The 18,365-nt window shown below is 32.1% G+C and overlaps 2 protein-coding genes across 2 annotated transcripts in view; one reads left to right on the forward strand and one right to left on the reverse strand.

Annotated features, from left to right (window-relative positions):
• LOC118188970 (gamma-aminobutyric acid receptor subunit alpha-6-like) overlaps positions 1 to 11,577 on the reverse strand; it is a 102,594-nt gene extending 91,017 nt beyond the window's left edge. Inside the window, exon 1 of the mRNA XM_035359501.2 lies at positions 11,242 to 11,577. Coding sequence (XP_035215392.1) covers positions 11,242 to 11,387 — 146 coding nt within the window. The 5' untranslated portion in view covers positions 11,388 to 11,577. The remainder of the gene's footprint in view (positions 1 to 11,241) is intronic.
• A 51-nt stretch (positions 11,578 to 11,628) lies between these two features.
• The window catches only part of LOC118188979 (gamma-aminobutyric acid receptor subunit beta-like), a 122,527-nt gene continuing 115,790 nt past the window's right edge, over positions 11,629 to 18,365 (forward strand). Inside the window, exon 1 of the mRNA XM_035359514.2 lies at positions 11,629 to 11,687. Coding sequence (XP_035215405.1) covers positions 11,644 to 11,687 — 44 coding nt within the window. The 5' untranslated portion in view covers positions 11,629 to 11,643. The remainder of the gene's footprint in view (positions 11,688 to 18,365) is intronic.

The raw sequence follows: 18,365 nt of genomic DNA on the forward strand, positions 1-18,365 counted from the left end.
CCAGCCTTTTTACCTGAAATAGAACCCAGGTCGAACTACCAGTGTTTAGTGAATTTACCGCTCAGTCGCTGGTGGGTCCTAGATTCCTGTTTGGATTATTATTCACGTATCGGGTTTTTAGGGTAGGAAAGTTTTATCCTTTTTGTATTAAAAATGTTACGCGGAGAACGAGAATCTCACCAGTAGCTTAAGAATTAGGAGAATCGTTTACTCCAGATTTAAAAGGCGTGTATTTAATTGCTCTTATTGAGAATAGTATAAAATTTTAAAAGATCCCTAATTTATAAACGAATTATTTGAACCAATAAGTGATGATCGGAAGCGGAAGGCTAAGGGACAAAGATTAAAACTGGAAGGACAAAATAATATAGAAGCTAAAAAATTAAATTAGAAATATTGGAAGCCCAAGAACAGTTAGAAAGCTTAATACAGAAAAACTTTGAACAGAGTACACATACAAATATATGAATCGAAACGAATTCCCTTACACAAATTGAAACAAATTCCAAATTGAATATTTAATTAGAATCTGAAATTGATCGAACCATTGATGAAAAGCATCAAAACAATGTTTTTTCTATAGAAATTAGACTCCTGAAATCTGTTCTTTAGGAATGTGTTTAGGGCAAAAAGGTTTCGGAAGAAATTAAAGGAGAAATACTGTTGAATTTAACTGGGAGGAAAAAGCAGTTAATGTTTTAGTTTTCATTAGTGAAGAAGATTTAAAAGGTTATGAGAAATAAAACTAGGAATTCTAAACGAGTTTGTTTGTGCAAGTTTGTTTGAATAACATTAGAGAAACTAATGAATGCGCATGTATTACGCATGTATCAAGACTGACAGCTAACTGGGATAATCACTGTTACGTTAACGAAAAGCAAAGGATTTCTCTTCCTTGAAACAACTAAGAGTTGCAGACAAATTAAACATTCGATTCTGAAACTGCATCGCACATAAGCGTTCGGCAAGCTGATAAATTAATTCAACCCTTTCAGTCCCAATGGGTTGTATAAGCCACAGTAAATGTTTCAAGAAGTCTAGAGGGAATAACACGTATCAATTTACTACGTAGTTAATGTCCCAGTGGTAGTAGCCATCATCTCTTACATCCCCACTACAAAGTTATTGCGCGCACCTTCTTATAGAGGCTTAGTTAATTTGTTTATTATAAGGCGAGCATGTACTGCTTATAGAATATATTTTGTTCACGTAAAGATGGCGTATATTAAATATTTTTTAAAAATTTGTTGACGAGTCATATATGCCCCAGTGAAATCAGTGATAGGAGATATTTGTCCTAGTGGTATTACTTCTAGTAATGTGTAATTTTTGTTTCAGTAATAAATCGTTGTCCGATAAAGAACTGATGGATATTGCAGAAAATCTGATCTGGAACAAACAAATAAATTCGGACTGAAAGGGTTAAACCCCACTGAATTAGGAAATCATCATCTCGCTCAGTTAGGAAAAGAGAGCAATGTTTTCCACAGCTATAGCTATTATCAAAGTAACTTTCAAAAACCTCAAGATAAACCAGTTCAAAACGTTTCATATAACTAAAAATAGTACATTTCCCCTGCATTACGACGAGAAAATTCTAAAGATAAACTTTTTAAAACTGGAGCATAAGGAATGTTACATTATATGGAGAAAATCATTTAGATTGTAATTGCCCTAAAAGGCAAGGAAAATCTAATGATAAAATGAAAAGGAATAATGAAGAGCGAAGAAAAGCTTCACATGATAAAAATTCGCGGAAATTCCTTCCTAATATTTCCAAAGGAAACCATGTGTTCTTATTCAGCCCTTAAACTCTGTTAATGTTTTAACTGAAAGAAAAAATATGACTCATTTTGGATTCAGGAACTTAGATCATAGGTAGACATTTAGTCTGTATTCCAAACTTAAAGAGTCGAGGCAGAGGGAAAATTGTTTTGACATATGAAATATGGTTAACAAATTAATCCCAATTTGGTAACACAAAGAAACGTAGATAAAATACCTATATTCCAACCGAAGTTCTCGCAGCTGTTTCAAATAAATTAAGGACTTCCTCTTTGACGCTTCCAAAATATTTACGAAACATTCCTTCAAATAAACTCTTTTTACCAGCATGGGACGAAAAAAATATCGACGAGTAAAAGTTTTGAGTCCAATTAATTTAGCGTCAAATATTATTGAGGAAGAACGCATTTTTTTTACAGATAGAAAGTACTGATTCACGAATTGGAGTGTAAGGTTGTAGGGAAAAGAAAATAAATAATGCAGAGCTTTACGTAACTGCGAGACGGAAAGTTGAACAATTCAAATATCGCACATGGGAAAAATCCATTCAAATTTAAAATTAGGAAAAGAAAATTTTATAATAATTAAAAAAGACAAAATACTAGAAGAAACAGAAAAACCAAATAGTTTTACTCTATGGTCGAATGGGAAAAATTATAGTTAGTCCATGAATCTGTATTCGGTAGCCATATGAGAGTTAGGAAAAGAAAAGAAAGTATCTGGTATAAATCTTCTAGCTAAGTATGTGCAAAAACAATGTAGATTATCGTATAACATAAAAAGTTTCATCTTCGAGTTGTAACGAGAGTAGCTGATAAGGTTTAATATACTGCTGTAGCGAGACCATCATTACCTTTTGAAGTAATTTACATTGATGTGGGAGTAAATTCATCTACTCTATTTACTTCTACTTCAACTCAGCAAGGCATGATGACGTAGCACAGCTTGCAAAGCAGCAGACGAGCATTGGAAGTGCTGGAGACGAGACGCGTCAAAACACAGAGCGGATATTTTGAGATGGGATGGAAGCGGACAGACGGTTCGCAGATCCACCAATATGCTTGTCCATACTTAACCATATAATAGGGCAGATGGGCCCTTGAATGTGTTTATTGAGTACTGTGAGTTAGTCATCGTACTACAATTCTGTACTGTTTGGACTGAGTATAATTATGTTGAGATCACCTGCAATATTAATTTTTACTTAATTTACATTTTATTTACTTTTATTTGTTTCTTATTAGTAAAACAAAGCAGTAATTATGCTTTACTTGTGCTCTATCATGTTTTGAAAGTAAACCCTACATTGATACTGTAGGAAAAATAGATCATCCGCCAGGAAAAGGACACTTTAATATTTTGTGTCTTATTTTGAACAGCATACACGTTGGCCCGAAGTAGTACTTCTCAGATCTATAACAGATAAAGCTATCTGTGATGGTTTATTAGAGATTGCATCAAATACAGGAATACCAAATATTATCGCTAGTGACTGTGAAGTAATTTTTACTTCGGCGCAAGAATTTATGAAAAGGATAGAAAGTTCTCATTTTTCTTCTCCAAGATATCCTCAAATAATGAACTAGTTCAGAAGTCAAACAACGAAAATCAGCGTTATGCATGGGGTGGAGAAATTCATATTGCATTAAGCATTACATAATCTGCAGTAAACTGCTTACAGAATTTAAAGATCGATATAAAGAAAGCAATTTCATTGACGGCTGAGGTAAAACAAAAGGCTTATCAAGATTATTTGTCATCATCCAGAAAAGTTAAGGCTGGAGAACAAATAATATTCCTAATACCCGTTTCGTCAAATAAATTGTCTGCTCGCTAGCCTGGAATGGGAGAACTTACAAAGCTACTATTACTTCATTTTTATCACGTAAACGTTTTCATGGATATGTACGGCACATTCATATTAATAAAAAAAAGAAATATTACAGAACACAAATAGTACGGATTATCTTTGAAGAAGATCAAGATTTCAGTTGACTCCAGCACAGAAAAAGAATAAACACAATAAATACACTAGTGCGCAGATCTTAAGCAATTTTTCTGATTTTCGCCGCAATTCCGCGAAACGTCAACTGAAAGACATGAAATTCATACAACAGAGGCACAATGTAGTATTTAAATGATGAGGAAAGTATAGTAGCAAAAAATGAATAGGAGGGGGGGGGGAGACTTTATTGAGAGAATGGCGTTGGTACAGAAAACTGTCTGGTCAAGAGGGAGAACGACAAACCAAAACATTGACATACATTTTATCTATGCGGTTGCGGGTAAAACGGAGCAGCTACTCAGAGGGGCTACAGAAAACGATTTTCAAGTACTTCCATTGAGCAGCTGCTCCATTTCCGTCTGCAGCTCCATAGGTAAAATGCATATCGGTGAGCTCCACCATCGTATAGTGATGCAATCGCTTAAAACTTCACAGGTCGCTTAAAATCGCTTAAAACTTCACAGATTTACGCTAGCAGAACGTTTTTATTTACCGCTAAGCAGCATCCTGTACCACCTCAACACACCGTTTCCTCATGCACATTTCATCACAAAATCTTCTTATTTTAGTTGTTTCTACCTGCTCTTACATTTTTGTAGATATTCTTGAATCATCATGTACATAATAAATGAGCTTGTTACACATAATAAAGGTTAAATTGCAGGTAAAGAAGCTTTTGGAAAGAAGCATAAAAATAGAAGTCTGATATCGTATTTGAATTTATTAATTAAAATTTTTCTTAATAATTATCTAATGATTATTTAATTATTTAATTTATGAAATTAACCACCGAATCCAAAGGCATGTAATGAAAGATATTTTAGATTTACCCACAATTTTCAGAAGCTTCAAATAAAGAAATTTTACTAATATATGTGTAAGGCATATGAAATTTCATCATCTCTCTGTTTAATTGTCTCTGTCTGAAAGCCTCTGTTTAATTAACTCTGAAAATTTATAAAGCACTGCCGGTCAGTGTCAGAGCAGACTTCTTAATATTAACTTCGTGACTTGCAAAATGAAAGTATACTTTCGTCGAGGAAAGAATTTCAGGAAACTATGAACAAACAGTTAAAGATTCCTTTCAGAGCAAAATTATGTATTTTAATAACTGTAGCAAATATTACCCTACTTAGGTTTCAACATTAGATATTATGTAATATTTTCTTGCAAGTGTGTATATATTATTATCTCTTTTACCTTCTGGACACAAACTCGGTTTTATTCTATAAACTTCTATATTAGGGATGGCGAAACTTCCTACCAGTAAGAGCCGCATGCTGGAATTTAGGACAGTTCAAGAGCAATTACATTTTCTAAAAGCCACAAACCCATATCTACATCATTTTAAAAGTATTGAAACAGGTTTCAGATGGAAAGAAATGTCCGATTCTAAACAGAAAATTCAACGACATAAGTTTACCCTTAGCATGTACTGATAGGAAGAAAACAGTGCGAAGTTTTATAGTGTATTTGTTTTCTTTAATTACAACTTGATGCAGTAAAAAGTATTTTTTTAATACTCTGTTTATTCTACGATACATTCTTATTAATGTTGATCTATCGCAGTTTTATAATGCTGATGAAACGGATTCTTTTTAAATATGAGACATAGCAACTCAGATCGTTTTTCTGTTACCTTAAGATTTTTCCGTAATTCCCCTGCATGTTTGTTCCACAGATCTGTTGTTCTCAAATTTTGCGGATTTTCGAAATTTTTTAATTGGTTTGGTTTGGTTCATGTAATTACGGCAAAGCCTCGAGGGCTATCTGCCTACGGGGAGGGATGCCTTCGTGGAGGACTTTCAAAGGGAAACTGGCTCGTATATACGTTACACATGGGAAAACCACGAAAACACTCATGCAGCCAACCGGTTAGCGGGACTCAAGCCTCGGACGGAACTACCAGCGTTCAGCGACTTTACCACTTGGCCGCTAGTGGACCCGAAATTTTCTAAAGGTAACATCATATTCTAAGCTGTGAATATTATCAAAATTATTAAAAATTCCAAGATCTTAAATTTCTCATCCATTCGGACGTCGAATCAACTTCTAAATTATTTTTAACTTGTATCATATTCTGCACTATATGAAATGATTCTGATGCATTACATGCGGTTTTTGTTCCGCTCACAAACCACCTTAATTTAATTTCTATCGCTAATAATTTAGAAATTCTTCAGATCCTTTCTGCAAAGCATCCATCCATCTATTCGTAAAGTACCCACAAATAAATCTACCTTTTAAAGATTTTCTTTAAGAAATTGCTTGATAAAATAAATACAATATATATATATATATATTGATATATTGTTTTTGAGTAACATTATTAAGTGTCTTTAATAACAAGGAAGAAATAAAATAATTACGTTTGAATATTGATCAGTTTAAGTTTGCTCATAAATTTGAAAAAAAAAAAAAAAAAAAAAAAAGAAATTAATTACTTTCTTTTTGGACACCAAGTAGATTTAGTTTACCACATTTCATATACATACTATTTTATTCACTTAAGAGCAGCACCACTCGCCTGCGAGAGCTGCACGCAGCCCGCAAGCCACGCTATGGCCATCGCTGTTGTATACCTTAAGGTAACGGAAGAGACTAAATGAATATGACTGTTGAACGATGGGGCAATTTTCTCCCTGATTATAATCTATTCCAACTCGGAATGCATTTCAGTGCCTTCCATAATATGTCATGTTTTTTCAGTGAGAAAATAGAACGCAATGTTATGAAATTAAATGTCCTTTTTTTTTTAGTATAGTCTACGAAAGAGTTAACAGTATTTGAAAATTACTAGATGTGTCAGGGAAAATGAATTTGCTCTAATATAACGCATGTATTTTTAAACGTTACAAACAGCCTAAATCTCAATTCAATTAACTGCAATCGTGTTTCTCTGACATCCAACTGTGTATTTTCTTTCAGAAACAGATTCATTTCCACAGAAGATTTAAGTGTACGCAAAGACGTAAATGCGAATAACTATTTGTGAAACTCGGAAAATTCAGTTACAGGCGGTTTGCCAACCATGCTCGTCTGCCAAATGCAGTCGGATATTACTTTACGATGTTTATCTAAAAGGCTTCGTGTTTTCTTCAAGTATTTTGAAAATTAGGCATTGCACTTCATTCTAATCTTTTTTGCTTTCGTTAAGATCTTGTCATTTGTGGAATGTTAATTTTCTCTTAGGATTTCCTGAGAGATCTTAAAAGAACTCAAGATTTTAGATGAAACAGCTCTTTAGCAGTAATGGAAATAATTTAGATCAAGGCAGTATTTAATAGCTGCTGAAAAGTGAAATATTCATTGCTACTGAATTATTGTAACAGCTGTTGCTAATGGACCGCGTAAAAATCAACTATTGCAAAAAAGATGCACTTTAGTTCATAGAGCATGAGGAAATAAATCTATATGGATTAATTTTGGTTTTCCTGAAATAATCCTCTGTACAAGCCGAGGATTAAAGCGCATTGGCTCTAGACAGCTATCTTGTTACAGTATGGATACTGGAAACAGAAAAAAAAGAAGGAACTATGTCATTACAACTGATTTTTTTTTCGGCCATTCCTATTCCTCTCTCGTAAGAAAGCTAAAGATGCTGGCTCTAACAATATAATTTTTAAAAATTTCTCCCACCAGTAATTACTTGACAAAATTTGATGTGGCAAAATGTCTGAAAAATTATCTGATATACACATTTAAAACTATACGCTATAATTCTGAAAGATTTTCCCGAAAGAGGCAAGAAGTAATTAATACAAACAAATTTTATTTTATTGAAGTTAACATTGGAACACTAAATAGGTACTCTAGCTTAAAAGCATTTTATTATTCATTTCATTTTTAATTTCTCAAATATTAATTTTTTTTCTGACAATTTTGATCCAAAAATTAATTTATTCAAAAATATCAGCATAGTTTTAAAACTGACTGAATTGGTTAAAAATTAGAAAATATGTAATTTAGTTTATTTCTTGCGACCTTTACTTTACGTTACGTTATGATGCTAGAGTAGTTATCTTCCACGCAGCCTGGCATGTGCTGCCAGTCCTTATGTCCTGAGATATTTATCACCCACGCTGCTTGGCAAATTACCATTTCTCAGAAACGCTGCCATTTGAAGTTGCATAACTTCTTTAATTTATCTGTCAAATTAAGACTACAAATTGCTTAACTTACTGAGTGGTTAGAAAGCAAACTGTATACTTCATAACCATTTATATATTAATTTTATTTTTAATACTATGCCCAATTAATACCATTCATAATATTTCTAATTAAGTGATTACACCGAATTGACAACTCTCATAAACACCATTATCGTGATTAACGAAAGATGTTTGAGACTCCACATTAGTATATACCTCGGACGATAATAAATGTTTACGCGCCACAACAAAGAATACTTTTTCCCACTTTGATTTGTTGCTACACGGTTACTTTTTAGCATAAGGTGTAATAAGACCATGCTTATTATTTAAAGTAAACTTTATATAACTGTTAATATCTATGCCTCGTGATGGTATTTTTGAATTGGTAGGCCTCAGCGCTAAGCAGTTCAAATGTAATACTAATTAACTGAAAGTGAATTTTGCGGATATATTTTCATGAGAGAAAAGAGGTAATGAGTAATAATTCGAACTGTATTAGAGATGACTGCATATTGCAGGTTTCTTCTCGCTAGCAGAACTTGACTTCTAGAACTGCTATTAATACACCGCTAGCCATTAAAATTGCAGCAGCACGAAGGAAAGAAAATACAAAAATTATATTTAATGTACGTAAAGAGTATGGCATGAAGACAAAATTAAATTTACAAGAAGCTTTGGGGTTTACAGGAGTGAGAAATTAGTAGAAACAGCTGCCACCCCTGGCAGCTTAAACGGCCGTTACCTGATTAGGCATGGAATCAAACTAAGCTTGGATGACAGAAACGGGCATCTCATTCCATGCTGCTTTAAGTTTATGCCACACACAAAAAAGGCTGTTTTAAAGCCATTGAAAGCAATTTAAAAGTTTAGAAAGTATAATAAGTTAGGTATGATTATTTGAATATGGCAAAGCACACAAGGGGTATCTGCCTAGGAATTACTTCGTAGAGAACTTTTTAAGGCAAACAAACTACCCCGTATTCACGTTACACACGTAGGAAACTATGAAAACCTATCATGCAGCTACACCGTTCTTCTGAGATCGAACCCGTGTTGAACTCCCAGTATCCAGCGATCATAATTACTCGGCTACTAGTTGCGTATAATTTGTAAAAGCCTGTTTAGTGGAGTTATCTAATATTTTCTTCACCAGGTTAAATCTTAATTAAGATAATGAATGAAAAAATCTAGGTGAAGTAGCTAAATTTACAATATGCCTAGGTTTAGATTCGGATGAAAGAAGGCGATTTTCTAATTATGTATTATTCTAATAATGTTTTCACCTAAGTTTAACATAAAGAGCCAATTAGGAAACCCTTGGAAAATCCTCCTTTAGAGGCACAAATTCCTCTCGAAACGTTTGCTTTCCCTTTTTTTCTTATAGATGAAGTTTCTAATATATCAGAGATTTTAATTTCTTCACAATATCTTCTCATCCCCAAGCCCCCGAAATATCCCTTTCCTACCTTAACAATTCTTCAAATTTTTTCTTAAAATGCTTTTTCCATATTTATTATAACGACAATTGCAAGTGATATGTTTTAAAGGAAATAAAATATACTTTTATTTTTAATTTTTTGTATTTTAATCTTTAGGAAATGTTTAAAAACTGAGAACTTTTTATGAAAAGTAACAAGAAAGAAATTTCGGAAAGAGAAATTTACGTTTTCCCAACAAAATGGTAACAAGACTTTTTTTAGATTATTAATTTGAAGGAGATCATATTATTAGATGAAAGGCAGCTCATAAAATAATTATATCATCAAAAACACAACAATAAGAATTAAAATAAATAGGAGAACATGAGTTTTAGGTAAATGAAATGAGAAAATAAAATAAAGGTCTGTGAATCATGTTTGTAAAGAAAGTATTAACTGTCGCCACATCATAATTTGACACCAGTTCACAAAATTTCGAAATAAGTATTCTGTTCTTTCAAAGGCAAAACAGGCTAATTCGTATCTCACTAATCGAAAATGCCAGATTAATTCAACATTCAATAAATAAACTAGCTGTTGATTTACAGACTGCCTAATACTTATGTTAAACTGCATAATACTTATGTTATATAACTGTACAATTACAAAATATTCTAAGTCTCATTTCAAATCACTTTTTTAAATCGATAAACACTATTATAAAATAGAAATGAAATCAGAAGAAGGATAAGTCTTTTTTAACAGAATGCTTATTTAATTTTTAAAAATCTCATGTTATTCTTGTTTCATTCTTGAAAATTCTATTATGTTTAAGTAAGTAAACTCTAAATCAAACTAAATGTTTTTCCTTTAATGACAAGGTATTTAGAAGTCTTCAGTGGATAATTATATGTCAGTCACTAGAGAATTATATGGAAGGAAAGCACAGTCTTCAATGTTTTCTTAAAACCTCATGAAAATTAAGCATGCGTCACAAATTTTCAGGGATGGTAGAAACAGCCAATTTATGGTCTCCTCTGATGGTGATTTTAGATAATGAAATTCTGATAATATTGTTAAAGAAAATAAATTTACAGAGCGATTTGAGTTTATTACTTTCGGTAACTATTTAGCATTCATATTATGCTAAATTTAATACTTTTAGACCATTTACATTATAACAGTATAATAATGCAAGGTCAAGTAACTTAAAATAGAAACAGACTTTTTTTTCTGGGTTTGCGGAAAGGTAATTTTTTATAAGCAGAAACTTATAGTTCTTAAATTTAAAAAAAAAAAAGAAGGTTTTAAAGACATATAATTCTCCACTTAAGAAGCTGTAGCTGTTGGAGAGACGGAGTATTAAGTAAGAAAATATTTACGTGTATAAAAAACTCTTCTTACAAAATATTTTAGCATTTTTAGCATTCATTTCCTGATATATTTAACTTTACATTTTCTCTATTCATTCACTTTTGCTTGTTCTCATTCAACAATTTTGAATTTAATTTAAAATTTAAAGTGCTTGAGGACCACTTCGAACATACAGAAATGTTCTAGCTCATTCAGCAAGACTCTAGTGTTGTATGTAATTAAAAATGACCTAGAAAAGTGTAAATATGTGGAACTCATAAAAATAAAAGTTTGAATTGATTATATATGAGGATTCTTGCTTTTTATGATATAGATACTGTTATAATGATTTGACTTAGTGTTAGACATAACCATGTAGGAGAATCATATCACCAATCTATATTATTGCCATTTATGAAATGAAAACAAATTATTCTAAACTATTGAAAAACATAATTTTTACATGAAAACGAATGAAATCGAGACCAGCATGCATTTCAAGCTCATAAGTTTAAGCATAAATTACCTGTGCGCCCCCACTGCGATGAATAAAGCCATGATAAACCAAATAAAAGGCATGAATTGGCGGTAAATAATTTCAACAGACAGTAAAAACAGAGGATTTGATCTTCTGCGGGCTGTCGACATGACATTGCCCCACGTATCTGTCATTCGTCACTCGCACATCAAGCATGTAAAAGGTTGCTAACTTGTAACTGCTGTTGCCAATAGGCTTATGCAACAGTGAGATTCTAGAGCGCGGAGTCCCAGCTCAGCTGTTCCCACGGAACTTTGGAACATTGCTTAAACGAGTCGGGAATGCTCGAGAGTTGCCCCCGGTGTACGTAGATCTGACTGTGCCACCGAGTTCTTTGTGCTCAATCAAGACCCCGTTAAGAGAGATAGTGGTGTTATTTCATGTCGCCAAATGTTCGCCAAAGACGCGCAAAATTTAAAATATCTAAGATACTGGTATTGCTTTTATTATTTGAATATTAACTTGCTCTTTAGTTTAAATTAAATAAAAAAATATTTTTTATTTGATTTTGAAAATTAATTTTTTAAAAATACTCTTAGAAGTTGCTATATTTTATTTGACTACCATGCAATATAACTGCGAATTTTGCCTCTTTATTGTCCTATTGTGGTACTAGAAAATAATGCTACTGCTATCATTTATTCTCCCGTTCCATACAGGTGAAACACAATATATCCCTTGCTAAGCAATAACGAAAATAAGGGAAAAAATAAAAAGGAAAGGGCTTTATAAATGCTTTTAAGTCTGTGTTTGATTTAAATTTGTTTCTGCACTCATTTCTATTTTAACAAAATAATAAAACTGTTCTATCAAAAGAAGTAGCTATTCTGCTAGTAAACTTAAAAATAATAAATATCTATAAGCTCTTAAATAGAATAGAAATAATTGATTTCGAAAGTAATGACTCTATTTTTTTACATAAATTCTTTTTCTCAAAATTTCATAATAAACCATATTTACATTTTTAAATGCATATGTCAGGGGAAAGATTCCTTACTATATTGTCAGGCTCTCAGAGTAGATAAATGGATTTCCTTCTGGGAAAAGGAAAATTAAGATCTATTCTAAAAAACTAAATTTCCATTACTTACTTTTCATTTTTGTTGCTATTTTTCTTGGCCGTTTCAGGTTAAATATGTTTACTAGAGCGTAAAACACCACAAGTACTTGTACCACAAATAGCTGGAATTGTTTATATTAGCAGAGTAAACACACTTAATTTATTGGATTATGTTTTGAATTTAATATATATATATTATTTACATCTTGTTAATAATTGATCCGTTAAAGAGCGAAAAATTGTTTCATTTCTCAAATTACCTGTGTAATCTGCAAATTACCTAGATAAACAGCACATTACCTACTAAACACTCTTTAAAGTGAAAATAACATCTTTGCTGGAAAAATATCAGCATTTCTATTACGCTTAAAACAGTCGCTGCTTACACTTTTAAATTGTTGATTGAGCAGGGTTTTAGAAAATGCTATTGCACATCTAAACGTACGACAAATAGGTGTGCTTGTCCCAAAATCCAACTGTTATGCGATTCAAAGAGTCACCAATTTTTCACTAATAAATGAGTCCAATTTTATTATATGTTATGCAAATCCATTCCTTAATTCTAATAATATTTTAAACAGTTTATTCTTTGTATAGTTCTTTAACTGATTGATGATTTTCTATCAACTAATTTGCCGATTGTTTGATTGTATTAACTTGCTTTTTTAGATAATAAATTTAATTTTTTATAATAAATAAAATTAATTTTTTAGATAATTAAAAATAACTAAATAACATTATGCTAATTTAAGCGTACAAAAGCGCTGCCGTTGTTCCAGCAAAGATCTTATTTTCAGTTTAACGAGCGCCTAGTAGGCAATGTGCAAAGTGGAGGGTGAAGGAAAGGAAATGAGAGAAACAAACTTTTGAACTTTAACGATACGGAAGCCGTTAATGTGCACCTTACCTAGGTAAAATACGGAAAATTCTTGATTCCGTACTTTAACGGAGCAAATCAGTTAATCTGAAAATTAGCTAGATAATGTGCACATTAACGACTTTAGTGGTAACATATATATGAATGTGCACTTTAGTGGTAATATATATATGAATATATGAATGTGTGAGTGTAAGATTCATATATATATATGAATGTGTGAGTGTAAGATATAAATAAGCAAGAAAGTTAATGACTTCAATTCGGCAATAATTCTTTTTATTACTCATTTTAATCTGGTAGGGCCCCTTCCTGTCCTAAAATTACTAATTGTTTATAATAACTCAACATTAATGCGCATCATGCCATCTTGTGGAAGTACAGCAATGCGGATACCTTTTCTCCAATCAGATTAAAGAAATCTTTGGCTTTAGCTATATAAAACTGTGGAGTGCGTATCTCATCCATGATGATATGTGATTGAAAATGCGTATCTCAAGAAGGCTAGCAATAAATTATGTCTTGTCTGCGCCATGTCTACAGGTTTTCTTTCTCCATTATGCATCTATGACGCCACCAACATCCTCCTTCCTGGTTCCTGCTCCATTGAAGTCTGTATGAGTTGGATTGATAAATGGATATTATATATTTAATTTATAATGATTATTTTTTCTGATTTAAGATGAATTTCACATATTCTTTCATCTGCCAATTCAGGGACAAGCTATTTTCTTTTACATCTCTCATTGAACCAACCCTCTGACGAAGATGTACCCAAAGATGTAAAATCCATTTACCTTTCTTATTTTTGCTTTTATCTATCGCTTGTGGCATTTTTGTACGAATTTTGTATTTGCACAGCGTTGTTTTGTCGGGAATTCTAGAACAGCTGTTTATTTCTAGTTAAATTCTCGCATTTGCAAAATTTTTTATTATATTTTATTGTTCCAGAATTGAATATGATATTTAAATTTACTTTGATTATGTTTTGAATTTAATATACATATACATGCACATGCATTAATATAGGGTGGGGCAAATGAAAGTAACAGAGTAACTCTTCTCTGGGCCACTTTTATTTGCCCCACCGGTACTAGCCAAAATGTAACATACACTATACGATCTAATGATGTGTCTTATATTTTGGCTTAGAATGGAAATCAGTGGAAACGTTGTTCACTTAGTTTTAGTAGTATAATAAATTTAATTTATTACTGATTCAATTTTAAAATTTAAAATTATTTTATAATGCAAATTCCTGTAGATTAAGGTTTAGGAAAATACAAATCTAGCTTGGTCCCGATATTTAGGAAGATAAATTAACTTTATTTTTCATATATTTCAACTTTCAGGCTCCAATTTTATTTCAAACATATTATTGTATTTTGTAAACATTACATAATTCGCAAATATCTTGTCATTTTAAACTTAATTTATTCGAATTAGGTTTCAGTAATCTCACTTAATTATATTATTTTCGAAGAATTCTCTTTGTGTACTAGCTTATTTTACCTCTGAGAGCTTATTTTATTAATTTTCTTTAGCATATATGTAGAGAATGCAACAGATTTAGAGTATTTTGCGACAATTTTATCGGTCAATAAAAGAACAAACTCTGAAAGTTTATATGTTCATTTAATTGAATGCAGCAAAATTCATGAAAGGAAGGGATACCTCTACGGAAGATTTTCCAAAGGAAAATATCTTTCACGTGTAATGTAAATTGCGATGAACTATTTAAAAAGGTTCATTACGTTTCAAAATACTACTAATCATTGGTACGAATAGTTTACACATTTAAATTGTTTTGTTTACTCTATTTGTATGTTGTGTTTTCATTTATTTACTTATTTTACCGGCTATCTTCATTTGGTTGCTTCATGTAGCGATGTAGCGATGCAGAGACAGAAATGCCTAAGTGAGTCCTGTAGACAAGATATAACACATAAAATACAAATTTTTCTCATAAACTGGAAGACTATATACACAATATTTACAACCATTTGCTTTGCATTAAATGAGTGATGAGGATGAAGTCAAAATCATGCCATAAACTATTCAGCTGAGATTTTGTACATAGCAGATGCGAAAGTACATTTAAGCTTATGTAGGGTGTGTGTGTGATTATGGCAAAGCCTCGAGGGCTATCTGCCTAAGGGGAGGGATGCCTTCGTGGAGGACTTTCTAAGGGAAACTGGCTCGTATACACGTTACACACGGGGAAAACCACGAAAACGCCCATGCAGCCAGCCCGTTCGCGGGATTCGAACCTCGGACCGAACTACCAGTGTTCAGCGACTTTACCGCTCGGCCGCTGGTGGGCCCAAGCTTATGTAGGAAAATTGTGGTTATCGCTAACCATGAAAGATGAGAAATCCACTACACAACTTTTCTTTTATACAGTGCTTCATATGTCGTTTCTCTCTCGTCTCTCCCTCGTCTAAATGGGCTGAAATACTAATCATTTGCTTATCCCAACTTCTTCTTCCTTTCATGTGATTTTGAATTCGTCAGATCATTCCTTCATGGTGGTACAATTTTAATGGCCATATATATATGCATATAGTTTGGCGGAGGTAAGAACTGGCTATACGAAGTTCTAAAGTAGACATCTACTCTAAAAACTTACATATTGCTCAATAAAGAAAAGGCTGAATTATCTGTACGAATAGTGCCACAACATTGAAATACCATCTTTTGTTTTGGTACTAAGTGCCTTTTATTCAAGTCATATTTAAAAATTTGATAAAATGTTAAGTTTAATGCAGGGAAAGTTTTGAAATAATAGAATAAAACTAATGATGTTGCTTTCAAATATTCACAGAAATTTTTTAACTGAATATATAGTTATATTTGACGTAATATTAAATCTACTGATATTCAATGGAAGGTTTAAACTGGTAAATTTGATTCAAAAGATTGATCATTCTTGAAGCTGTGCAGCAAATAAAACAATTTCGAAAACTGAAAATTATATTTAAACAGCAGTTATTCTAAAGACTTTACTAGAAAATTTATCCCGAAATGAATAAAAGAAGGGTTAACTATTAAATATAGCAACATTTCTCAACCTTTTTTATGTGCTCACGCTTTTGATCTATCATCACTCCTCCCGTAACCCTCATTATGTGTAATTACTAACATCTACATGTACAGGTACAGTAATAACACTGTAGTACAGAGACATTTTTTAGTTTTCCAGCTATTAAAAAATTGTGTGCTTTGGTATATATAAACATTTAATTAAATTTAAAAATATATGAGCACATTTAATGGGAACCTTGAGGCTGTTTGGCAGCACTCAGCAATCTAAAATCCGATCGGAAGACGACAAATGCAGTCTTAAGTCCGAATTCATCCTGGAAAATCCATTCCTGTGTTTATTTTTTAAGTATAAGGCGAGAAAGCCCTCTGCTGTCATACGGTGCTTATAAACGATAGCAGAATAGTGATTGCCTTGTTAAATAGTTCTTTTTTCAAGTCAGTTCAGAATGAGAAGAGAAATTTCTTTTTAAACTATACCTTAAGTGACAACAGCTTCGTTCCTTTTCTCTATTATTCAATCTGTCTATCAGTGTGAACCACTACAGCTTTTTTTCCGAATACGCCTGAAATCATATCGCATACCATTGGGGATACGAGCATCGTAAGTTGCGAAACATTGAAGTACATAATGGAAATTTGCATACCTTCCAGCTTTCATCGAAATACCTAAGACAATTATACAGAATGAAAGTATTATTTTAGCATATTGGCAGAATGAGTAATATTGGTACCAGAGGACTTATTCAGACCTACTAGAGATGATGCAGAAAATGTTGATCGGAAAGAATAAAACACAGCCTCACAAAATCTACGCGGCATATATTAACAAAAGAATTCGAGTGATTTGGAATGGCAAAGCAAAATATAGAATAGGGTTAAAAGAACGTAAAAATTATTTTAAAATTCGGTAAAATGGCACTTTCATTACTTTTCTTAAAGAAACTATAAGCGTTGTGTTCGGGGAGGAGCTAAAGTTATCGAAATTTTGATATCCTATAACAGATAATTAATTACAGAATTTATTGAAATGAAATGCTACAAAAGGAAAACTTTCAGCTTCTTTAGGTATTTTTAAAATGTAGATTTAGTATTTAAAAGGAAAGAACAAATAATTGATCATCGCAGTTACTTCATCACAAACTAAATTCAAAAGTAACAAACGAACGAATGGAAAAAGAACAGTCGGACGACTCCACACTCGCACAGATTCACGATAGATTCCTTCGAACTGCGATTTGACGATGATTATAAAAACGGTAGTCAAAAAGCTTCACCGATAAATTCCTGTTCTACTGTGTTTTAGAAGAGTTGTTTCTCCATTTATCGTTTTCTTAACCTAACCTATCCTGTTCAGAGTCTGTCACAAAGATACCATCACAAATAAATAAGATTTGGGGACAAATTAAAATGAATGTACTCAAAGGTATCAAGTTTCGGAATGTAATTTTGCATTCCGAAATTTTAATCACATTTAATTGTTAATAATTTATCTTTCTGATTAGTGGATAAATGTAATATTAAAGAGAACTTCTTTGGAATTGAGAAATATAAATGAAAAAATTAGCAGACTAATTTTATGGACCATACTCTTCAGCATTTCATTTAAAATTCTTTTCTACCTGTGAGGCATTGTGATGGATCAAGTTGGCAAAAGAATGCTGTAAAGATTTAGCCAAGATTTCTGTCCTTTCTGTCAGCAGCGTAATACATTCGATATTGTTCAAGACTTACTCTTAGTCATTGCTTCTGTTTTGGAAGTTTAAATCAGCAATGAATGCAATCGCAACTCTGATTAATCTTTTTAAGCGAACTGACTTCAATTAAAAGTTAATGCCAAAGATTTCATGACTAACAAAACTGTCTTTTTGAAAAACAAATTTTGAATAACTGAATAGAATTCTCAAATTATGAAACAATGAAATAGTTTTCAACAAAAGTTACAGGTTAAATAGGTTTTACATGAAACGAGACAAAGATATTTTAATGTAAATTTTTTTGTTTAACTATGATTCGTTTAGTTTTTAAAAAATTAAATAATGAATAAGATTTGAATTTTTGTGTGTGTGTGTGTGCGTGTGTTTTCATAAAATTACGGAATTTTCAAAGCATTCTATATTCAAATCATTTTAT

The sequence above is a fragment of the Stegodyphus dumicola genome, chromosome X1 (genome assembly GCF_044657685.1).
Source record: "Stegodyphus dumicola isolate Sdum_Otavi_A_Nest chromosome X1, ASM4465768v1".
In the NCBI taxonomy this organism is placed as follows: domain Eukaryota; kingdom Metazoa; phylum Arthropoda; class Arachnida; order Araneae; family Eresidae; genus Stegodyphus; species Stegodyphus dumicola.